Genomic DNA, 25,792 nt, shown 5'->3' with positions numbered 1-25,792 from the left:
AGCTTATTTTTATTTTATCTAAATAAGAAATCTCTCTTTTTAAAAATCAAAATATTTTACAATAAATATACTAAAAGGAATAACAATTTTATAATTATTATCAAAATCTCATAGAAAATATAAATTTTGCATATATATTTTCTTAAACTTTACAAAAAGAACAGATATGTTTTCAAATATATATCAAAAATCAATAGTTTTTTTTATTTTCTTATAAACTGTGACTTTTTGTCCTGTGACTATCATAAAATTCTAATTGTGACTTGGTCTTATTTTCTTATAAAATTGTGACATTTTGTCCTACTTTCATAAAATTTCTTATTGTAACTTTTTGCCCATGGTCATATTGGCCGTGACTTTTTGTAATTTGTAAAGTTGTAAATGGTTTGAAAGGTTCGTAATTTCAGCACAATGTATATATTAATTATGACTTTAAAAGTTGAAATATTTTCATGATCCTGGTTCTAATTAGGAACATTTATTTGAATCATTTTTTATATATCATAAAATTACAATTTTCTTATATCAAATTAATGACAAGGAACTACGTAAAAATGAGCAGTACTTTGAGTGAATCTCACTCTTTGCAGTGATATGATAGGTATGTACAATGTTTAATATCTTCATGAAAGATGCCGTCTTTGGATCGTCTTTTGTCTCGCGTCTCGCGAGATCTACCGAAGCAGACCCGAGAATAAAATATTTTGGAGTTGGTGACATGACAGCAAAGGAGCCAAATCGAACCTGCCTGCAAAATCTGCTTCAGTATTCCCCTGATCGAGTTTTCGTTCATCTCGGTGGAAACGACATCAGCGTAAAAATCCACAAATCATTTGTTTTCAGTCTTATGGCCCGAAATATATGTATAAAATTAGCATATCTTTAAAAAAAATTGCCAAAGTAGAAATGTTATTGAAGAAAATAAAAACTTATTCTATTGCACTTGGTTTACAAAATATTTCCAAGAGCATGTCTACAGCGATCAATACCATAATTCCATAATCATATCATGAAGTAAACCATTTGTTTCACTATATCGCAAAACACGCACCATAATATAAATGTTAGCATTAATTAATTAAAATATTATACAATTACATTTAAAGAGCATCAATGCACTTTGTTATGTAGGACTTATATCTTATTGTATACAGTTTCATAAATAACATATATAGAGTAAGGCGTAGTGCAGAGGGTACAATAATCACAATCAGTATTTCACAGACACTTAGGATGGGTTTTGAAAGGGAGGGTTGACAGAAATATAATTCACAACTCTTATCTAAAATATAGCTGTCAAGCCAATACAAAGAATTTCATGAACACAAAAATTCGCTTTCGGTTGAATGTTTTGGAAGGGGGGGGGGGGGTGTTAAGTTCCGACTTTTCTGAAATGAAAAGAAAAAAATGAATTCTATTATACATTACGACATGAGTATTTGACTGCCCAGCGACAAAAAGTGGGAGGGTTGGGAAACCAGCCTGTCAAGGAACATTTTCATTCTAAATTAAAAGTATAATTTGCAAAATATGCTTGGAGAAAAGGAAGAACATCCCGTAGGTATACGGACGGAAAGTCACAAGACAAAAAGTCACAAAATCGGTAGGACAAAAATTCGCAGGACAAAAAGTCACAATGATGATTTTTTATCAGAGGCGGTTTTTCTTTTTTAAAAAAGTAGGAACATTTATGGTTATATTTCTTGGTGCGAAAATGTCTTGGACATTAAATCCCTTATCAGCCATAATACTATCATATGGATCACAATTGTTGAGCAAAGAGCTGCGTTCAGTAATCTGTCTGTCGCTTGCACTACCGCCATATGCACTTGACACAAAAGAAACTAGTCCATCAGGTGTTGCACCAACAAGAACTTTGGACGTGTTACGATTTTTATAAAAAGAAAAAGTTAACTGTTGTGTTTTCGAATTCGTTGGTTTTTTGATGGGACATTCTGTCCCGTTGATTATAACTCTAGTTTTAGGGTACGACCTTTTAAATCCAGATGGGGTAAAATGGCGAACTAGTTCTTGTATGGGCTAGATATTAACTTGTCGCCATTGATAATAAATTAATCCACGTAATTATGATATTTTGAACTACTGTCTCCGATAGCGCAAAATTTGTGGTATTCTTAATTTCATCAGCGAAAGAACACAAATTATTTGGAACATCCAACTTTACAACCTGGTTATGCATATAAATTAGGCAATATGCCATAGGACCCAAAGTGTATAAAACAAAATAAAACCTCTTAATATCCTCTAAACCAGTGTAATAATGTACACCAGCAGGATCATTGTCAAAATTTTCTATAATAAACATGGGTAGTTTAGTTGTTTGAGTTTCCGGGGGGGGGGGGGGAGGGGGGGGTCGTACTTCAGAATGACCGCTTCATATTTTGTCAGAACTGACTAGTGTATGGTCTGTAAAAGCTTTAAAAGGTGCAAATAGGTGGCGGTTTGATTTGAACTAGATAATTTAAGTGTAGTTTCAGAAATCGGGAGAGAAAAAAATGGGGAAAATAATTATTTTGAATTAATTATGAGCGTCGGTGACTGGAGTAGCACTTCAGAATGATCGTTTCATATTTTGTCAGCTGATCCAGCTGCTGGGTCACAGTGCAGTTCAATGGCATACACATCTGTATTGTATGCCTCAGTAACAAATATTTGCTCTTGGTCTGCAGTTGATGTCAACCGTGGTATGTTTCAAGGCCATACCCTGCATAGTGCATACTAATAAATTAATTTCTTTACACAGGGATTTGCCAAACTCGGAACTTCGGCTAGCCATTGATGAATTACCAACACAGCCAACCATTCTCATTGACAATTCACCCTTTTCTTTCCAGGTTGAGAAATCATTTCCAGCATTCTTTCTTTTTCAGGATTTTCAGTCGGATTTCATCCCAGTCTGTACTAAGTTTTAAACCAATTTCGAACACTGCTTTTCTGTTACTATAATTCAGAAAAATATACTGACACCAGCATATTTCAGTGGGGGGAGTCTTCTTTTTTGTTTTACCACACCCAAACATATAAAAGATGTGGTGACTACAAATGAAGGGAAGAAAGAACAAGAATTTCAGTCTAAAATGCATCATTTTAAATCATTCTTTTTAAATGGGTTAAACCCCCCCCCCCACACACACACACACAGTAAGGTATAGTTCTACTACTGTATTTGAGTGCAACCTGATGTTATAATAGAACAGATGTAGCTCAAGAATTGCAAATTCACATGATATTATGCTACTCTACAAATTTCTTCGAAAAAAATATGATTCAAATCCAACAAAAAATCAACAGACTTGATTGAAATGGATCACAGATTAAAATGTATCACAATGAGGGAAATTGGGATGTTTTTGGAGAATTGACAAATTCAATGCAGAAAGAATTAAAAGGATCAGTAAATGATGTCATAATACTTGCCCTTTGACCTCTAAATATCAGGGCTCTACCATATAGAAATCTCATGCAAATGATTATGCACATTTTTAATGTAGGCTCGAGAATGTCCAATATATAGGATGTTTTCTATTTGTTTTTCACAGAGTAAATAATTCATATTCTTCATTCCAAATATAACTGATTATTGCATTAGTATACCTTTATTCTAGCGTGTTTTCAAAGAAATGAATTTAAACTAATTGCACATGTTTTGAACTACGTGAAGTAAATTACTTTAATGGAGTATGGACTCCACATCTCCATTCTTAACATTAATTCATCATAAATTATCCACATTTTCGAATACTGAATGTCTGATATTATCATTGAAAAAGACTAGATATCTATAGATATGATGTTTACCTAGAAATGTAAACCTGAGTCGGTCAAAAACAGGCACCTATCTTCTTAGTCAGGTTAGTGTTAAATAACTATGATAAGTTTATTGGATTGGCTAGTTGTGCTTTGTGCTCATTTAATTACAAATGAAAATTAGTCATGGGGCATCGATTATTCTGACCACAAACTATGTCGAAAATCTGCTTTAAATTCATAACTAGGCTTAATTGCTCAAAAAATTAAAACTAAATACCTAAGCATTTCAACACCTATATAAAAATACTTCATTGACATAGTTGATATGAAAAAGGTAATTGCTTTTCGATATTAAAAAACACAATAGAGGAAATTCGAGTCACAACTTTGTTTAGAATTAGACTGGTACAGTGTGATCATGATTCGCATTTATTCATACTAGCAATTAAATCGTCGACAATATAAATAATAGCGAGCGAAGCTCGCCTCGCGAAGCGACGCGACGAGCTCGCTCCAATGATTACGCAATTGAGTCACGTGGTTTGCTCTTCCTCAGCTGAAAAATGATGGGGACTACCCATAATGCCTCCGGAAAAATGTCGCCGTCACTGTGGTATACTTCATTGGCAATCCCGTAATTAAAATAATTAGATTGTTTAGAAAGTACAATTAACGTTTTTAAATTCCAGACAAGCTTTCTCATAGTTTCAAACGTTTTGTTTTTGCTTGGTTTGAGAGAAGAAAAAAACATTGCAGCTAACATGACGTCACAATTTGTAACTGTTTACACCAAGCGCGTTATATTTCCCGCGTTAAATGAAGAGGCAGATAAAAGTCGTGTTGCAAGATGTTAATGGGCTTCGCTCGTCTCAACGGTCACACCGTATAACATATTAATATTTACTGTTTCTTTTTAAACCACTATCTTACTTTCAAGGTATTGTTATCATAATCATAATGGAATAAATCAGTCGAGACTCGAGTACAGGACATTGGTGGGATGCCGATCTCGATGATTCTTGCATGTAAAATGAATAATTATTAGTAAGTTTCTGTTGATTTTTTTTTTCTAAAGGAGCTGCACTAGTTATATAATTTAATTAATAGATTAGTTAAAATGCACGTTTTCTCATTAAAATATGTACATAAATGAAGTTCATATGCCGATCACAATTTCAGATGTAGAATTAAAAATCAAAGCATTTTCTGGTTTTTTAAAACAAGATAATTCAATAATACAAATTGTTTTATTGTCTTTTGGTTTTTTCCCATCACCATACTTCAAAAGAATTGCTGATTATAACCATATAAAATGTTTACAATTACCTATGGGTTGAATTGTGCGAGCGTCGAACAGCAGGGCTTACGCTATATTTGGAGCGACCCTGATCACCAGCGACAGCGATCACCGGGTCACTTATTCTTAGCACGTCGCAGGGTTCACCCGGCTTAGTTCGATTCGGCCGGATTTTATCAGAATCAAGTATGCTAATAGTGACTGCGGCATAATCATGTTACTCACACCACAGTTTATTCCATTCCACCTCAAGGTTGTTTTAATTTATATTTCTTTCACCTGTGCCATATTTGAAAATTTTGAAAATTTGCATATTCTTATAGTAATTTAACGGAATAAACCAAATTTAAAGAGCAAATAACTCTTACTAAAGGAAAAATAAATCTTACACTTTATCGCGCGGTGCGAATAACATGATTATGCCGGGGGACTAATGGGATCTCTAAGGGAAATACAGGTAAAGTTTACCTGGATAATCCAGGTAAAAATAAAGCAGAAAATCATCCTTATATTATTAAGTATAATCAATAGCACTATATGTACACATGAATGATAATTAATACATTTTGAGAAGCACTGATGATTTTCATGCATGCAAAACTTATTTTATAAAAGCACTGGTAATCCAATGCATAATCATGCATTTTACAAAAATCTTCTCAGAATATAAGGTACTGTTTAAATATAAAGCTTCACAATTTGTTTTCATTTAAAGCATTGTTTTGATCTTTTTATTTTCAGTATTTATTCACGATCCAACATTGTCTCTGATTCATATACATATTTGTACATGCATTTCTTGCACTGAATCAATTTTTTTTTACCTTCATTGTCAGTCATATAACATCACTGACGAAGGTGTTGAAGTGCGGATACTTAATCTATACAACATCAGGTCGATTAAATACGGAAATTTGGTGATATTTTGCTATTTTAATAATTCTTCTTTATAATCTAAAACAAAATCATCATTTAACCAATCCATGTTTTATTGTCTTGCAACACAAAGAAGTAAAACATTGAAAAGAATATTAGTACTGTAGCGGACAGTATAAGAGGGAACTCTAATGCCTCGTTAGAGAGCTAGGTTTTCTAGTGATGTGGTAGAATCTCTCTCTTGATCACGCAAGTTAAGCAAGTTAAGCAACGGCGAGCATGATCAGCACTTGGCTGGGTGACCGCTACACGTTACAAATTGGTGGCAGCGTAGTGACTCTGGTGTTTGGCGGGAGGCTTGCTTCAGGTAGAGTCTCATCTGAGCTCTGGGACTTCGTGTCCATGTACGGACGTGGATTCATCCGCGGACGATGGTGGGGGGGGTGTAGCGGACAGATAAGAGGGAACTTATACTGCCTCGCTAGAGAGCTAGCTTTTCTAGTGATGTGGTAGAGTCTCTCTCTTGATCATGCACGTTAAGCAACGGCGAGCGTGATCAGCACTTGGCTGGGTGACCGCTACACGTTACAGTACAAATATTACAAAACAAAATCAAACATAAAAAAAAAAAGGAAGGTTAAACATAGAGAACTAACCCTCTCTATAATAACTCTTATAAATTTACGTAATCTGATTAATGTGTTTGTGTTAGTTACATTAAACAGTTAATTAAATTTATGAATATTAGGATTTGTGTAGTAATGCTTTGAAGCATTGAGTTACCTAGCTTGTTTTACAGATATACCTGTACAATTAGATATATAATGACATTCAACACTAATCTCCTTTCTGTTACATAGCTGACAAGTTCTACATTCTCTAGGTGTGTCTCTCCGTCCTTTTGTTTCTATAGGTTTTCTTATATTACCAATTCTAAATTTACCAAAATATTTGAAATGTTTTTTCAGGTAAGTAAGTACTTTTCTATACAGACTATGTTCTTAAAAAATAATGTAATTACCTCCTAAACGGAATTATACATATCACTAGTCCAACTTTGTTTGAATTGATCATACAAAATGTGAAAAACTGTATTTCTATGCCAAGTCATATGGCTGTGCATTCTGCATATTTAAGATAACCGCAATCATTCAAAATCTGTTTTATGTAATCAAACCAAGGATTGTTGTCATTCTAATTTTTCAGTATAAAATGAACTTTTTAAGAACGTAACAATATCAAATATTTTCTAGAATCTCATTGTTATATTTAATAAGAGTGCTGGAATAAGAATGATTTAAATGTTCGCAGATATGATTGATACTGAAGTTCTGTTGGTGTGTCATCTGCATACTGTGGAACAAACAATCTAAAATAAACATTTAAATAAGTCATTTTCTAATTTATCACATAATTTAGAAAGACCAATAACATATATTCTGATGTAATTGATAATTATGCGTCATTTAATTTAAATCACTTTAAAATTTAACATCTGAAATGTTATGATTTTTTGCTAGTTTATCAACTCTTCATTATCCTGGAAAAATGCAGGTAAACTCTACCTGTGTTCTCCTTAGATGGCCCCTTAATCCCTTTACATAATGTTTTCGTATTTTCTGTCCGTCCGTCACACAATTTTATGAACGCTTCTCCTCCTATATGGCTTATCGGATAAACTTGAAACTTTGTACAATGCTTTATTGCCATTTGTAGATGTGCATATTGTCGGGACGTTAGGATCCAAGTATTTTCCTACAAGTTATAGTGGATCTAAGAGGGGTGGAGGATGTAAAATAGCTTGTGAAGTTGAACACTTCTTCTCCTCTATGGCTTATCGGATAAACTTGAAACTTTGTACAATGCTTCATTGCTATTTGTAGATGTGCATATTGTCGGGACAGGAGGATCCAATTATTTTCCTTAAAGTTATAGTGGATCTAAGAGGGGTGGAGAATGTAAAATAGCTTGTGAACACTTCTCCTACAATATGGCTTATCCGAGAGACTTGAAAGTTTGTACAATAATTCAATATCATTTGTAGATGTGCATATTGTCGGGACAGGAGTATCCATTTGCTATCCTTAAAGTTATAGTGGATCTAAGAGGGTTGGGTGATGTTGAAGAGTTTGTAAACACTTCTCCTGTATAGCATATCAGATAACCTTGAAATTTTGTACAATATTTTATTATCATTTGATGATTTCTATATTGTTCTAAGCTGGGATCTGATATTTTCCTACAATTTACAGTGGATCAAAGTGGAGTGTTTATAGCTTTTTTCATATATAAGGGTATGCTCAGCATAACTGTCATTATCTTTGTATCATATAAGATATTTAGATGTTGTTTTTGGCGACTAGACTTTCGGGGAGAACACTCCTAGTAAACTGGTCCCTACAATACGGCGCTAAGATAAGTACCGCCGAGGGCGGTTTAGTATATATAGACGGTCGTTCCATAAGTACTGTTAATCGTCCCCATGAAGAATATTTTCAAAAAAACCTTCGGTTCCTTCAACATTACGATGAATTATATATGCGGTCATCACAAAGTGCGTTATATGTACCACCGTCTGTTTTAGTTAACCCTTGTACATAACCAAGTGGTATTCTCACTCAAATAAAACCCGATATCCAGAACCGATGACATTTAAGAGCCATTCTCTGTAACCACTTAAAAAAATTCGGCACGCATAGTCACTGATTTTCATGAAACTCACCTGAATGAAACATCTATATAACATATTCAAGAAAATATATTTAAAAATTAGATAGTGATCATGGTTGCTATGGAAACAGGTACAGTTTTATCAAGTTTGGCCATTTTCTAGAAGTTGGTAGTTTTGGCACAAAAGTTGAATATAAAACATTATGGATAGTCTTAAAATTCTAATTTTCATATTAAATTATAAAACAGATCCCATATTTTTCATTTAAGAAAAAAAATGAATAATGGACAATCCTTAGTGATTTTTATAATTGAAGAAATCTGTAAAATTGTGTTTAAATTCAATGGTTTTTATGTCTTAATAACTTTTATTTGCATCCACCTCAAATAAAGTGGCACAAGTTTTAAAAACAACTAATGTATGTTCTTCATAAATCTAAACTAAAACTTTTGGGAATCTGCCTATTTCATACAATTTGAAGTGAATGATTTATGGGGGGAAATGCATTCTGTAACCAAGAGTTATTCCCCTTTGAAACTCTTCAACGTAATAAGGCAGTAAAATTACATAGAAACACTTATATAAATAAATAAGTGGTTTGATAAAGATTTACACAGAATGAGAACAAACTTAATCTCACTTGGAAAACTATATGCTAAATTCCCTAGAGATCCATTCATAAAAGGCAGATACTATAGAAATTACAGATTGTATAACAAATCCAGGAAAACTAAATATAAACTATTTATGAACTCGATGCTACATAAACTTGATATGATGAAATCTAACAACCTTAAACATTAATGGAAACTGGTAAATGATATCAAGGGATCAACAAAAACTGGGAACTCTTCATGCTCACAAATTGATTCTGAGACTTGGGTCAACCATTTTAGAAATTTGCACTCTAATACTGATAACACATTTCAGAATAGACTTAATGAGCTAGAACATATTCTACAGGGAAAAGAAAAGAAAGCCATATTTAATGAACTTGATTTTGAAATTAAAGATAAAGAAATAATAAATGCACTTGCAAAGCTCAAGTTAGGTAAAGCAGTTGGGCTTGATCTAATTTCAAATGAAATGCTAAAATGTAGTCAAAATTAATTAACCCCATGTTTGAGAAAACTATTCAATACCTGTTTTAAAAATGGGGTTTACCCAAAGATATGGGCCGATGGCTATATCTCTCCAATTTATAAATCCGAGGACCCCAACGACCCAGCAAACTACAGAGGCATAACTATAACAAGCTGCATTGGTAAATTATTTAACTCTATACTTGATAACAGATTAGATTTGTACTTGTGGAAGAATAATCTAATTCATAATTCCCAAATAGGATTTACAAAACATGCACAAACTGCCGATCATGTCTTTATCTTAAAAACCTTGATAGATAAATATTGCAATACCAAAGAAGGTAGGCTTTATACATGTTTCATTGACTTTCGTAAGGCTTTTGATAGTGTAATACACACTAGTTTGAAACTAAAACTGCTGAATATGAATATTGGCAGTTATTTTTACAACATTATCAAAGACATGTACAGGAATTCTAAAGCATGTGTTAGAATCGGAGATAGTCTTACTGATCCATTCTTGATTAACATTGGTGTAAGACAGGGGGACAATTTAAGTCCCTCTCTGTTCAAAATCTTCATTAATGACTTTCCATTATATCTCGAAAAATGTATAGATACTGTATCACTTCAAAAAGAAAATTTAAATTGTTTAATGTATGCAGACGATATAGTAATAATGTCAACATCAGCAGAGGGTTTACAACAGAGAATCGATATTTTAGAAACATACTGTAATGATTGGTGTTTGAATGTCAATGTTAAAAAACCAAAAGTTATTGTCTTTAACAAGGCTGGGAGAATACTGCAGTGTAAATTTAAATTTCAGAACAAACATATTGAATGTACACCTTATTATAAATACTTGGGTACCTTTTTTTCTGCATCTGGCAGTTTTAGTACCGCTAAATCTGAACTATATAACACAGCCCTCAAAGGATTTTATAAATTGAAAAAAGACTTTTTATGTTTAGCACCAGGAATTAAAACAAGTACTCATCTCTTTGACCACACAATAAAACCAATTTTATTATATAATTCTGAAATATGGGGTGGATACATAGGTTCATGGAATAAATTAAAATCATCACCATTTGATCCAGACAAACTTTTTAAATCACTTCACTGTGAGAAGCTTCATCATAAATATTCTAAATGTATTCTGGGTGTACATAAGAAAAGTACAAATTTTGTTGTACTATCAGAATTGGGGAGATTTCCTCTACATCATGATATTTTGAAATCAATCATTTGTTATTGGTACAGGCTTGAAACCCAAAATGAATTTAAACTACTTAAGGATGCTTATCTATGTAGTAAATCTTTACATTTAAACAGCAAACTGTCATGGTACTCACTAGTAGAAAAGGCTTTAGAATATATTAAAATTGGATATCCGTTAAGAGATTTTAGTCAGTATAGATTTAAGAAAATTGTAAAGAAATTACTCTGTGATAAATACACTGAAACCTGGTACAATAATCGAAATAAATTAATTGATGGGAAACTGTGCACTTATTTTAAGCTTAAGGAGCACTTTGGTTTTGAGAACTATCTTAATAAAATTAAAAATTTTGATATTAGACGATCTATTTGTAAGTTACGGATATCAGCTCATAAATTAATGATTGAAGTTGGTAGATATTCTGGTATTACTAGGAATGAACGAATATGTAACAAATGCAACTCCGGTTTACTAGGTGATGAGATCCATTTTTTGATTAAATGTGAAAAGTTTGCTGATGAAAGAAAATCTTTTTGTGGTGCTATAGAAAAAACAGTTAAAAATTTTACCAAACTCAATGATGAACAAAAATTCATTTACATACTATGCTCTGAAGAGCCATCCATTCTAAATATAACTGGAAAATTTATTTTGAACAATATATGACACTGTATTTGAATATAACTATGTGTTATGTAATCACTTTTCTCTTTACTTGTATGTGTATATTATTTGTATGTATTTTCATGCTGCCCCTTGAGGGCCCTTGATTGGAAAATAAATATAGTTAGTTAGTTACATATAATATGGCGGGATAATGTCTTACTGCATGCTGACAGAAGCTTAGACGAAGACGTGGCATTCAAAATATTCTCTCCACTCACCCACACGAAAGGAGAAGGTGTGAGAGACATATCTCCAAGTACCAGCGTTCTAGTAATACAGGTAATTATTCTATTTATTTGAAATCCATTCACAAGCCTAGAATTAATCAACTTGATCACAATCATTTGATGTCAAATGTTTTCATAGACATTGTGTACAATTATGGATTTCTCTAGATCTGCCAATAGCGTAGATCGTACGCTACGTCATAAATCGTGTGGTGTGTAATCACGTGATACGCGAAAGTGAAAGTGTAGTACAAACAATGGCAGTGTCCGACAAAATCTATTCTATAAAGTTAGAGGAAACTGATGTTCCTGGAGCGAAGTTTCGTTGTTCTGATGTGTCAGAACATTCAGTCGTTGAACTGAAGCGATGGTTAGAATGCAGGGGAATGTTACAAGCGGGTACAAAACCCGAATTAGTCAAAAGGTAAGAAACACTTAAACACATGCGTACATTTTCAGCATATCTACTGTCACTGTTGCATATTCCATAACAGCAGTGTCTTGTTGTACCGTGTGTTAGCTTTTTTTCTTTTGATATCGGCGTGGCCATTAGGAATGTAGTACACGCTGTCCAATGTTTGTACTACATTTGATAACGAGGCTGCGCGTTATCTTTATCCTATCTATAATTAGGTCTTATCAGTGATGCGCGATCTTTGCTATAGCATGGCACATATGATGTGCGTGCGTGCTAAATATTCACCCTTCAACTCGCCACTGCTTCAGTTGTATTGATATGACGTCAAAATGTAGACTGTGGCGTCACACATTACAGTACTTAGATCTACTTAGGCCTAATGCAGCACACTTTATTATGTAGGGGATCGTATGACTAGGATGAAATTGAGATAATAAATGCAAAATCGTTATCATTATCTGTTTTATAATAGAATAAAGTAGATCTAATAGAATCATAAACAAAAAATCATAGATATTTATTCATTTGAAAAATGCATGACCTTTCGTTATTATACATATTACATAAAAGAAAAGAGACGCCCTGTTGTGATTAAGCCATTGCATACCCCTAATAGAATCATAAACAAAAAATCATAGATATTTATTCATTTGAAAAATGCATGACCTTTCGTTATTATACATATTACATAAAAGAAAAGAGACGCCCTGTTGTGATTAAGCCATTGCATACCCCCCCCCCCCCTTTACTTTTGATGATACTTTAAAAAATTATCAATTCTATGAATAAATTCAATTAATTAAACAGAATTGAAATATTGTAGAAATACCAATACTGATACACCTTAGCCTATGTACATGTTATGCATGGGAATTTACTCTATTTTTTTTTTCTTTTTTGTTTAGCTTGATTTTGTTTTCATTTTACACATGCCACTAACAAAACAAAAGTATTTATTAAGAACATACAAGCAACATTTCTGACATTTTCTCTGGATTTTTTTTCCATCTTCTTGATATAAAAAGCTATTGTATGATTTCGGAAATAAATTCAAATTTTACCGGCCTGAGTAGCTTAGCGATTAGATAACCTATCTTGTAATGCAGGGGTCCTGGATTTGATCCATTCTTTGCTAAAATATATTTGTACTGTCCTTATATATACAACCTGCTGTAATACATAACTTTTGATTGCAACAATATTAGAAACTATCAAAATACTGAGTACCAGTATGCTATCTCTAAAACAGACATGGTAATACATACCCCAAGATTTTTTTTGTAGAAACGAGACAGAGTGCACATTCATGAAAATTGATATATATTATTGAAAAACGTCGCATAAGTCCTCAAGTGATAAAACACCGCAAAACAATTCTCACTCTTTTGAATATTATGATTAACCCATGTGTTGATTAATTGAGATCATATAATCACCTTACAGGCCCCGCCGTCACCAAAATTTCCTTTTCCTCAACCTCAACCCTCAACTCAAATCCTTGAGGTTTCCTTAACTGAGATTTTCCTCAATTCGCCGTCACCAAACAGTCTGAGGAGTACCTCAGTTGAGGCTGAAAATTCACACTCAACTCAGTTGAGAAAGTACACGATTAATTTCGGGTGATTTCGCGGAATATTTTATGTAATGATTTTACGTAATAAAATTTCTCTCGTCTGCATTTGTGTTTTGTAAACATGGCTGAAAAAGATATTTTAAGTTTGATTTCGAGTGCAAAGAGGAAGCGGGGGGCTAACTGGTCCACTGAGGAGGAGATCGTGTTGATCGAGGAAGTTTTGAAGAACGAAGAGAAGTTATTTGGAAAAATGAAAGGGGCGGGGATGAAGGGGAAACATGTAAAACTGAAAGAAGAGACATGGCAGTCTATAACAGACACATTGAATTCGTAAGTATTCTATATCTGCCTTCCACTTACCCCTTGCTGCTGATGCTATTTTGATGATCAGACGATTCCGCAGCATTGCCTCCCTTAGAAGGTGTATACACAAAATTTATCCTAGTGTATTTCACTCCTACACCAAAATTAGCACCTACCGTATTCTTACTCTATTGAATTCTAAAATTCTTCAAACCCTCTTTGTACCAAATACTTGATTAATTCTTCAGCCTAACTTAACACTTACACTTTATATGATTCACATTTCACGATTTACGTATCTTGGAAAATAATTTATCGTGTTATTCAATTTGTTCTGTGTCATTATGACTGGTTAAAAGGAAGCACTATGCGCTACGTCCATCTCTCTTCTTTCGTAATTAGCAAGTAGAATCAGGGGATATGGGACAATCCCATTTACTTTTTTCACATCTATCAGTGTCTGTTACTTTCACACGCACAGTACGACAAATTGGGTGCCCCCCCCCCCTTTTTTTTTTCTAGACGTAATGAATGATATGAAAATGTAAAGATAAACTGATGAAATGAACCCATGTTGTGAAGGGTGAATGTTGCCACCCCCTCTTAAGAGTTTGAAAATTAGTTTTATGTTTTATAATTAATTTGTTTCCTTGTCACCCCCCCCCCCCCTCTTAAAAATATCGGTGCCTGCTTAAAATTCACCATGGCATCACCCTTTTTATTGATTAGTGTAGTAGGGCCCCTACTGGGCAGTCTGCACTATAAATATACACCATCATCACCATCATTTTATTGATTTATATAAATTACAAACTGAAAGATGAAATGAGATTTTTTTTAAAAATACCTTCAATTTTTGCATAAATATTTGATGATAATTAGCGCTGTTCATTTTAAATAATCTAACATTAGATTTATTTTCTAATTCATATAGGCAATTTAGAAATGAAAGAACCTCAGAATCAATTTCTAAAAAGTACGACAACGTAAAACAGAGAGGTAAATATACAAATTGATAACTTTTTTTTTGTTTTGAGAAATTTTAATATATTAATAATGATAATAATAATTTATCTATATGATTTATAGCCAAGGATAAGATTGACGGAATACGCCGTCCCAAGACAGGGGGAGGTCCACCAATGCCACCACTGACCCAAGCTGAGGAGGTCCTCTATCAAGCTATGGACTCTAGACCCAACATTGTAGGCGTGATTGGCGGAATTGATTCAGATGGTAATAAATTTGTTTTATTTCATTGGTTAGGACTGTGTTAAAAAAAATGGTTAGGACTGTTAAAAAAGAAGAAGATTTTTTCTTCTTCTAATTTTAAGATTCATATGGTAAGATGAAAATAGTCATAATTCTATACTGATTGTAGAACCACTGACATGTTTTTCTGAACCTCAAGAGGAAGTATGTGCTTCAGCCGCGATGACAGGTGTCTCGAGTTGTGTAGCAAGTGGGAGCGGTGACGCCTCAAGCTCATTTAGTGGTAAGTTTAACGATTTAGCAAGATGGGTGAAAACGTAATGGAATTGGAGACAAGTAAACAATGACTTGAATTGATATAATACGAAACAAAATGTTATAATCATGCTGATATTTTAATATACAGTTAGACGATCTATGGAGAAGAAGAAGAGGAAGACAAAGAGAGATGTTGTCGAGGATTTGGAAATAGAAAACATTAAGCTAGAAAACGCAAAACTTGTTCTAGAAATGAAGAAGCTTGAACTGGAACAGAGAAAATTAGAGGCAGAGGAAAAGAAATTTCAAAATGAAAATCATTTAATTGAATTAAAGAAATCCTATTTGATTTGTAAACTAAATGCGGAATTTCCTGAGTGCATGTTACATGTAAACCCAGCTTGTATGTAGTCAGGAAAGACCAAACACATCTTCTCAAAAGAAAAAAAAAACGACCAGAAATGAAAAATAATTTGATCACTAATGTCATTGTCATTGTTTTTATCAGATATATAGGACATACTTCAGCTAAATTGCCAAGTGGCAATATCTTCTTACCGACCTATCCATCTATTAATTCATATCTGTATATTGAATTCTGAATTTCCAGAATCCATCATAAACCCAATGTGTCAATGAATTACCTTTGAAAAATCTTAAACCCTTGATCCGGGAAGTAAACAAGAAAAGTATAAGAAACAGTAAAGGTTACACAGCTATTCATTTTTCGAACATTATTTAACATTTCAAATGAGATTCTGCTTTAACATGTACATGTAATTCCAAAGTCTGTCCACGACCTGAAATGAAAAAAATATATATATATCACTAATCTACAACTGTAATATTGAATATACATTTGTATATACTGATTGAGCTTTGGGGTAAATGGTGCAAAATTCTGCATTCTGAGCTTCCCTTGGCACTCCTTTTTTCACTTTCAAATTGTCTACGTCTTAAACAAAACTGTTCTGTTACATATATACATGCACTTTTTAAGAATTCTTAAGTGATACTTGAATGCGACAAAAATATGGTAAATGTATATCAGTGGTCTTATTTATCCTAGAATTAAATGATATACTGTTGTTGATGAATTTAAGTGATGTAAGTATCCACCTTTCATATTATTTTGACTCAAAGGCTCGTTAAAATTGAATAGCTCTTGAACATTTTGATCCATAAAAAATGGGACACCCCCCCCCCCCCCTCTTGGTGAATTACACTGACAGTTTGGGGGGAAATTAATTTAAACGTATAGGTGTTACAGATAAGTTTGGTAAAATTTTAAATGCAATACGTACCTCTACCCGAAGTACGTCTGTGCGATATAATCGCGCATGCGACTTCCCTCTGGAGAATTGCACGCAACTTGGTGAGCGGTTTGGTCAAATGCGCCCATTGGCTGGTCTTGTCTGTCCATCACATCACCAGTCTCAATGCTGAGATTGTGAAGAATGACACAGGCCACGACGTACGCCGCTGCCTGTTCCGGGGTAGTTCTAAAATTGATAGTTTCACATAATGACTGAAGTTACTTTAGAAATTACATACATTATATTATGTGTGTGTGTGTGTGTGTGTGTGTCAATCTAATTAAAATTAGATGTTAGATCCGCTCGCGTACTCGCATACGTACGCGAGCGGATCTAACATCTAATTTTAATTAGATTGGTGTGTGTGTGTGTGTGTGTTATGTAAGCTCACTTGCCTCAGTGTTCCATGAAGGCAGGAAAACCTTCGTTTCAAAATGCCAAAACTTTGTTCAATGAGCACTCTCGTTCGACACAGGGATGCATTAAATCTTTGATGAGTGTTTGTCTGTGGGTTTAGGTATGGTGTCATTAAAAAACGTCTGCAGGGGTATCCAGAATCGCCCAACAAAATACCATTGTGTTCACCTGAATATACAAGTGTTTCATAATTAAATTTAATTATAATTTAAATATTTTCAATTTATTTTATCAAATAACTTTTACGAAAAAATAAAAATGTTTACCTCTTTCAAACTGCCGACAAAGGGAGGATTCCCGCCAAATTCTACTGTCGTGAACACTGCTGGGCCAGCTGGCACACACACTCGTAAATTTGAAGTTGGTGTCACAAACCATCTATTCATAATTTGAAACTCAAACTTTTCAAGGGGACTGATAAGTTGCAAATTTATTACATACATATATGATATTGAATATTTTCTAGTTCTGGCACTTCAACATTTGATGCTTCTAATGTAAGATGCAGATCGCAGACTTCCGTTTCATAAAAGGGGGGGGTGTCACAAAAAATAATATGTGCATTTTGAATGTTCTGCATTTTTCTGTGAAATTTATACCAAAGGAGAAAGTAATAAAATACTGACCTGAACATTCAAAGAATGAAACCCCTTTCTATTCACGAAATCCGGTTCGTTTTCAGATGGAGCTATGATTCTTATAAACGTTCCATCAACGCAGCCTAGTGTGTTTGGGAATTCTGTGTTAATTTATAAATTCAAAGTTTATTTTTTTTTAAAAACTAATGCATATAAAAAAGACAGATATTTTAACCCCGATCCCCACGGGACTTTTCATAAAGGAAACCAATGAAAATAATGAGAGAGAGAGAGAGAGAGAGAGAGAGAGAGAGAGAGAGAATACGGTTACTATTGGTTGGGTTATAAATGATAAATATAGCCTAGAATACAAATATTACACCCCTACTATGTAATATTTAGAATCGAATAATTTACGCACGACCCCTTAGCACGAGTTATCCTCCCTGAATTTTGAAAAGAAAGTAGAAAAGAAAACAGAACGACTGACAACATACCGGCTATTTTGATGAACTCTTGCTTAGTTTTTCGTGCTTGTGCGTCTCTGGGAAATACAATGAATTGTTGTCGAACTCTAAGGATGGCATCCGTGACCGATCTACAGCATCTACCGACGGTGGACTCGGAAACATTGATACTATCACCTATAAGTTTGTGGTATGCGCCTGTCGCAAAGAACCTGAGGCATACAAACAGCTGCAAGAGCGGAGGTAAGGCATTGTTTTTTGTGCTGTCTATCAAAGCCCCGCCTATCAAGTCCAGTAGATACACGACTGATGCCTGCCGAAATCTATACCGCTCGAAAAGCTCATCGTCCGTGTAGGCTTCTAAAGGGTTCAGTCGGTCCCGAATAACCCTTTTTGATGGTCGATTCCGATATCTCAGAAACCTACGTCGTCTGCGACGTCTACCTGCCATATTGAATATGCTTGAGGAAAATTTTAAGGTTGCTATGAAGCTAACCTTAAATATTTGAGGATTTCCTCAAGATTATCACTTGAGGAAACCTCAAATTTATGTGGTGACGGTGACTTGAGTGTGAAGTTAAGTATTTGAGGGAAAACCTCAGAGTTGAGGCTGAGGAATGAGTTGAGTGATGTTGGTGACGGCGGGGCCAGTTTAGATAAAACTAAATCTAGATAAGAATACATGTATTTAAGTAAGTTATTACTTACCGTAAGAAAAGGGTTTGAATAATATTTCATTCAAACATATAATTTAAGGAATACATATTACAGCTACATGTAGTAGTAGATGCAGATGACATGGGGAGAACAAGTAATACATTTTAGATTGGACATAAGATTTTGATATGCTTGCATATATTCATCTTGGTATTTCTCTTAAAATTAATACATACTGTATTATTTATTGATTTTGTAGGAAGTGTCGTAATGTCATTTTGGTGGGGGCCAAGTCAGAAGAATCAGTGTATGTTCGATGCTCATGTTGCCTCAAAGGATATGATAGGGTGTGGTTCATTTAACCGGAAAGAATTTCTATCAGGACAGCAGATCACATTATATTTTAGTTGCCTCTATGCCATTGAGAAGACGATTAGCCATGATGACTATATATGCGCAAAATTAGAAAATGAAAAAGATTGCATGTGTGTGCTTATCTTGTCTATTTTGTAATATATGATTCTAAAATAAAGGTATACCATTCATAATAGGATACGATTATGAAATATTCATCATCAGAACCCACTGCTCAAAGGCCGTAATTTAAACGCCGAGCATAAGCCTAATTTTTGCAACCCTCACTGACAATGGTGACGTCTCCATATGAGTGAAAAATTCTTCGGTGGTACGTTAAATGATAATCAATGAATCAACCCGTGGGATCCAACGATGTCAAATATTAAAGATATTGACTTTCCCAGCATACTAAATGACTTCAATATGACCATCATTGGTATGTTACAGTTACAAGCAAGGTCTTCTTATGATGTTGAAATGTAATTCACATACCTATGTTTAAAAAGATACGTTAAACGAGTGACAATGATGAACGTCCAGACTCTAGAAAATAGAGGCCCTCAATTGTTTTTAATCAAATGCCAAGGTCACGAGTCAAGGTCAAAATACTTTCTCATGAGTAACTGTAAATTGTCAAGTCATGTATTAAAAAATGTTAGTTTAATACATGTATATTTCATACATGGTACTGGCATAACATTTCTTGCATATACATAGTAAGCAGAGCTAATATTGAACTGCAGAGAGAGAGAGAGAGGGGGGGGGGGTAATTCCTCATGAATCAATGATAAATTACAATCTTTATGTATCCTATTTAGTTTATTTAACTTGAACAATTTTTAAGATCAATGATTCAATTTCAATGTCACACTTAATTCGATTGGCAAGGTGATTAAATGTACATGATAGTTTGAAATAACTGAAATATTCAAATATGCATTTTCTAAATATGGTAGTTATTTTAATGAATTCTTAAGATATACATTTGCAATTTGTGATACATGAACAATACACAAATAGAAATCATGCACATTTGAACCAAAAAAAATATGCATTGATTTAATTATCTGTTACAAATTAAGAGTGTTTATGATTGAAGAACATGCATGATGTATAACAAAATGAGATTTACTTGAAAAGAATGTGAACATCAAGTTTGCTGTTTTGTGGTATTTTGTTACCATAGCAACAATGTAAAATGAATTATCTATCAGTATTAATATTTTATCAACTATAACATTGACTTCAGTTGAATCTGTCTATAAAAGCATTTTTTTTTTTTTGGTCTAAAAATTTATTTATTTTGCATGGATTTCGAATTTGAAAAAATATAGCAATTTTCGTTTCCATGGCAACCAACATGAATTCTCATATTACACTTGTTAAAATTTAAAATTTAACATCAGTAGCAATCTGTTATTAAGATTATATACTTTGAATACATAGAAAATTGTATTTTGAATTACATTGAAAAATGCATCTCTACTGTCATATCATGACGAAATGCATCATTCTGTTTCCATGGAAACACAGCTTAGATGGTAGATTCCCAAACATGTCTCATTGTTATATGATAGTACTATATCTAATGTATGTTGTACAAGCATTTATAGATTTCAAGCTGAATGCGGGAATTTTTATCCATAATTCAAATTTGCCTCTAAATTAGCTTTTTCAGAATGTATCGAACAACCATCTTTTCCAGACAGAATGAAAATATAACAGAATTATTCAAACCTTTAACTAAATATCAAACTAAATAATAAAAATGCTATATAGTATCATTTGATAATGACTAAATAAGAACTCAAACAGGTTAATCCAGTATAGTTGAATGAAAAATGTCATTTTTCATGCAAAAATTGACTCTTTTGTGACCTGAATGGCATGCACATGTTACCATGGCAACAGAGTTGCATAGCAACCAAATTATGATGGTTTTACACTACTTGTGCCAGATTAAGTCGATGTGCCAAATTTGAAAAAAATCGGTGACAGTGCGTGCCGGACCCCTTATATAAATGTTTAAGTGGTTACAGAGAATGGCTCTTAAGTCGTTCTTCGTGGAATTTTAAGCCCTGCTTTATGACAGTTTACATCAATATTTAACACCTGATTATTTTAATCGTAGTTGTGTTTGAAAAGCTCATCTACTTTCCCAGTGGACTAGAATACTCGGATTCCCCTATCAAGACCAACGATCACAAACGCCTCCGTCTACACGACTAAGCAAGGCGTTGATAGAAGGTTAATTGAATTCCGACGATAGTCACACGCAAAACCGCTACTAATAGGAAGTATTTCATTAGGATATATGAACGGCTTTTCTTTCATAATTGCTGAAATTTGTCTTTGCTTTAATGAGGCCTTGTTCACGTTGCATGCCGTTTGGTAATTGTCCCCATCACTATTTTTTTCATTCATTAGGCTGAGGATCAGGTGCGGCCATACGTGGATGGAATCAACCAATGAGGGGAATTAAATATGACACTGTGTATCATTCGGGTCGACTGCATGTATACTGAGTTACAACCTGGAAGTGAGCCTGGTTAATCATTTGCAAAGGAAATCCTTGATGTTTTTCGTCTTTTTATATAAATTTTATGTATCTTCCTGTATTTCATAGCTACGTCATAGATCAGTCGATTAGTAGGATATGTTTTGAAATTCATTTTTATTTATCTTCACCTATTTATATTCACAAGAAGGGCACGGAGTACAGAGAAATCATTTGATGTGAAGCTGACTAATCGAGACTCGTGTCCATTTCCCAATCCATGATTTCAAAATGTATTGGACTTTAAAAACTACTACCTGAAGATCCGATTTTAAAGGTGTGTTTCCGCTTTTGTCAGTTCGTGCTACATGGCGTTTTAGAATTTTATTTGTACGTCAATCATGAAAGGAAATAAAAAAAAATTGCGGGAAAAATATTTCCTTGGGGGGAAAAGTCCAGCACTTTTCAGTATTACACTACCGTATAGCGTTCTAGATATTTTTCCTTTCAATATATATTTTTTTCATTTCGAACACCTAAACAGGTACGTTTAATTCATAAACTTTTCGTTGTTGTGAATGTTCACAAAGGAGTCTTGTCTTCAATATAGAGAATGAATTAGCGATATCAAAACCTTATATTATATATTTAATTATATATTCAATGTGTCTTATTGCATTTTTACCCAATTACATGTATATCTAGTCAAAGATCAAAATGCTGAAAGAAGTGGAAAGAAATGAAATTTTCAATTTATGGTCCATGCAAAAAAACTTCTTTTTTTTAACGAAAACGACAATCATTGGGATACTACATTACATTTAGGTCTGAACTCCGAATCAAGATCAATTGAGGAGACATACAGACTTCCGCGAACTATGAAACTAATCAGTCGTATTATCTGCAGGACCAAATAGGGACTAATTGCATCCCTTTATGGACTCATCTGACTAAACTGCTTATTACAAATTAGGGAAATTTGGTCAACCTCTCTCCGTGTGATTGTATGCTTCTAGCGAGTCTCTAATGTGAAGTACTTGACGTGAATTTCAGTTTTTACGAATATACATGTAACTGGCTAAAGAAACACGGATAAAGACCTGTCTATAAAAGATATCACATTTCACATTAGATTAAACATTCAGTTTTTGTGCTATTCACTTTATCGGCACTGTATCGACCCGAAGCAATAATCCCAGAATCTATGCAAGTACAAACTCTATTTTGTCTGACGTGTTTCATACCGATTATTAGGCAGTACTTGGTACACTGATTTTGACTACGGATAACTCCGTTTACCTGATCAAGAGATAGGGCTTACGGCTTGTGTGACCGGTCGACAGGGGATGCTTACTCCTCCTAGGCACCTGATCCCACCTCTGGTATATCCAGGGGTCCATGATTGCCCAACTCTCTATTTTGTATTGCTTATAGGAGTTATGAGATTGATCACTGTTCGTTATCTTTCATTAAGATTCTGTCACAAGGATCTGTCAACTTGGTACACTTCCAATTTTTCTAAGTTACACCAATTCGGGTTTACTAAATTCATCTCCAAGGTAATAGTTATTTTAGATAATTGAACATGTTAAGATATGACACAATCAATGCGTTACAGTATTATAATATATGTTTCTACATACCCAACAAAAGAATTGGAATGGTAGTATAGCTTAAAAATGCTCATTTGTTAACACATTTAACCACTGATCATTTTTACCCCGATATCAGAACCCCTACCCCCTGGGATCACCAAATTTATAATTTTGGTAAATGACTACATGCTCTTTCTAAATATCCACTTATTTTCGTTTAAGTATCAATAACACTAAGGAAGATGTTATTTAAATGTTTTATATATAAACATTATATATCAAGTTTGGCTCCGCTCTGAAGTCAGAACCCCGACCCCGGGGATCATGAAATTTACAATTATGGAATAGGCCTTCATGCTCTACATCACAATGCATTTAGACTATCGTACAGATGTGCGGTTGTAGAGATTTTTGACTGGTCAATTTTTGGCCGGCCCCTGAGGCCCCGGGGTGCAGGAGTACTGAAATTTACAATTGATGTACCCCTCGTTCCAAAGATATTTCATGCCAAAATTGAAAAGAATTGGAATAGTGAAAAATGTTGTTAATTGTTAACGAACGACAGATACAGACGGTGGACGACGACAGACGCCGACTAATAGCAAACGATCACCAGAGTTTACTAAGGTGTCCTAAGAACCTCACCTGTCCTAAACCAGCCACTGTAGAGAGGAAACACACGAGCGAAGAAATTATTGAATCCCTGCTGTAACTTAAATATTTTCTTCTGAAACGAACGGTGTCCTTTTAGCACTTAAAATACTATTATTCAGGAATCATTTCCAACATATAGTTGATACCAAGAAATTAGTTTAGCAGCCATAGTAATGTATATCAGATATCAACTCTCTCTCTCTCTCTCCTATACTATATCTAGTATAAAAATGGTGAAAAGGAAAAGTATGAGACTCAGCGGAACAGATAAACTCCTCTCTCTCTCTCTCTCTCTCTCTCTCTCTCTCTCTCTCTCTCTCTCTCACCAAATCACATAGGGTTAATAAAGATTCAAACTGTACATTGTAGTTTTAAAACAATTTAATCAAATGAAGTAAAACAATACGTGTTATGGTGAATCCTGACAATATGAGAGACAGCAGGATAAAATCTATGCACATGTTACAACACCGCAGACAATCTTCCTTTTCATTGTCGGTGTCCCCGATACGTACAGCATTGGACTGATGTTCGTACTGTAGGTTGTCCTACGCGACCACTGCTAGAAGTCCTAAAACAAGGCACACTAAAATGTTCGACACAACCATGGAACCTGATGACTGGAACCCGGCTGTAAAGTACAAAACAAGAATCAGGAAATAGAAAATGAAGTCTACTCGTGACTATACGGACCTAGCCAACCAATGTCTGGCCAGATCTATATATACCCCACCAAAAGTCAGTAACTGTCTGTCACTTGTTACCTCATCAAAAGTCAGTAACTGTTAGTCACTAGTATACCTCACCAAAAGTCAGTAACTGTTAGTCACTAGTATACCTCACCAAAAGTCAGTAACTGTTAGTCACTAGTATACCTCACCAAAAGTCAGTAACTGTTAGTCACTAGTATACCTCACCAAAAGTCAGTAACTGTTAGTCACTAATATACCCCACCAAAAGTCAGTAACTGTTAGTCACTAATATACCCCACCAAAAGTCAGTAACTGTTAGTCACTAGTATACCTCATCAAAAGTCAGTAACTGTTAGTCACTAGTATACCTCATCAAGAGCCAGTAACTGTTAGTCACTAGTATACCTCACCAAAAGTCAGTCACTGTTAGTCACTAGTATACCCCATCAAAGGTCAGTAACTGTTAGTCACTAGTATACCCCACCAAAAGTCAGTAACTGTTAGTCACTAGTATACCTCAACAAAGGTCAGTAACTGTTAGTCACTAGTATACCTCATCAAAAGTCAGTAACTGTTAGTCACTAGTATACCCCACCAAAAGTCAGTCACTGTTAGTCACTAGTATACCTCATCAAACGTCAGTAACTGTTAGTCACTAGTATACCTCATTAAACGTAAGTAACTGTTAGTCACTAGTATACCTCATCAAAAGTCAGTAACTGTTAGTTACTAGTATACCTCATCAAAAGTCAGTCACTGTTAGTCATTAGTATACCTCATCAAAAGTCAGTAACTGTTAGTCACTAGGATACCTCATCAAAAGTCAGTAACTGTTAGTCATTAGTATACCTCATCAAAAGTCAGTAACTGTTAGTCACTAGTATACCTCACCAAAAGTCAGTAACTGATTAAGTCACTACATGTCGTATACCTCACCAAAAGTCAGTCACTGTTAGTCACTAGTATACCTCACCAAAAGT

At 34.1% G+C, this 25,792-nt stretch overlaps 3 protein-coding genes across 4 annotated transcripts in view; 1 reads left to right on the top strand and 2 right to left on the bottom strand.

Moving 5' to 3' along the window:
* The first annotated feature begins 13,678 nt into the window (after positions 1-13,678).
* Positions 13,679-18,170, top strand: LOC125656885 (uncharacterized). Its single transcript, XM_056148775.1, has 6 exons — positions 13,679-14,139; positions 15,047-15,111; positions 15,202-15,348; positions 15,494-15,607; positions 15,731-17,158; positions 17,227-18,170. Exons 1-5 carry the CDS (start codon positions 13,931-13,933, stop codon positions 15,991-15,993), a joined length of 798 nt encoding a protein of 265 aa, XP_056004750.1. The 5' UTR covers positions 13,679-13,930; the 3' UTR covers positions 15,994-17,158; positions 17,227-18,170.
* On the bottom strand, positions 16,287-18,811 carry LOC125656886 (putative nuclease HARBI1). Its single transcript, XM_048887508.2, has 6 exons — positions 18,391-18,811; positions 17,942-18,054; positions 17,582-17,693; positions 17,294-17,483; positions 16,887-17,084; positions 16,287-16,382 (listed from the first exon to the last, which is right to left on the bottom strand). The coding sequence occupies exons 1-5, from the start codon at positions 18,809-18,811 to the stop codon at positions 16,889-16,891; spliced, it is 1,032 nt and encodes a 343-aa protein (XP_048743465.2). The 3' UTR covers positions 16,287-16,382; positions 16,887-16,888.
* A 5,672-nt stretch (positions 18,812-24,483) lies between these two features.
* The window catches only part of LOC125659804 (macrophage mannose receptor 1-like), a 46,542-nt gene continuing 45,233 nt past the window's right edge, over positions 24,484-25,792 (bottom strand). For both annotated transcript variants that reach the window (XM_056148758.1, XM_056148759.1), the window contains exon 15: positions 24,484-24,751. In XM_056148758.1, the coding sequence (XP_056004733.1) occupies positions 24,669-24,751 (83 nt within the window). In that variant the 3' untranslated portion in view covers positions 24,484-24,668. The remainder of the gene's footprint in view (positions 24,752-25,792) is intronic.

The sequence above is a fragment of the Ostrea edulis genome, chromosome 9 (genome assembly GCF_947568905.1).
Source record: "Ostrea edulis chromosome 9, xbOstEdul1.1, whole genome shotgun sequence".
NCBI lineage: Eukaryota > Metazoa > Mollusca > Bivalvia > Ostreida > Ostreidae > Ostrea > Ostrea edulis.
Note: the sequence above shows the minus strand (reverse complement) of the source record. Positions and strands in the feature narration are given on the sequence as shown.

What these genes read in the sequence shown, in the direction of transcription:
- LOC125656885 (XM_056148775.1), top strand. Translation starts at nt 13,931, where the DNA reads ATGGCTGAAAAAGATATTTTAAGTTTGATTTCGAGTGCAAAGAGGAAG. An exon ending in ATAACAGACACATTGAATTC is followed by an intron (nt 14,140 to 15,046) that starts GTAAGTATTCTA and finishes TAATTCATATAG; the next exon opens with GCAATTTAGAAATGAAAGAA. An exon ending in CGCCTCAAGCTCATTTAGTG is followed by an intron (nt 15,608 to 15,730) that starts GTAAGTTTAACG and finishes TTTAATATACAG; the next exon opens with TTAGACGATCTATGGAGAAG.
- LOC125656886 (XM_048887508.2), bottom strand. Translation starts at nt 18,811, where the DNA reads ATGGCAGGTAGACGTCGCAGACGACGTAGGTTTCTGAGATATCGGAAT. An exon ending in AGAGTTCATCAAAATAGCCG is followed by an intron (nt 18,055 to 18,390) that starts GTATGTTGTCAG and finishes AAATTAACACAG; the next exon opens with AATTCCCAAACACACTAGGC. An exon ending in TTCATTCTTTGAATGTTCAG is followed by an intron (nt 17,694 to 17,941) that starts GTCAGTATTTTA and finishes AATTATGAATAG; the next exon opens with ATGGTTTGTGACACCAACTT.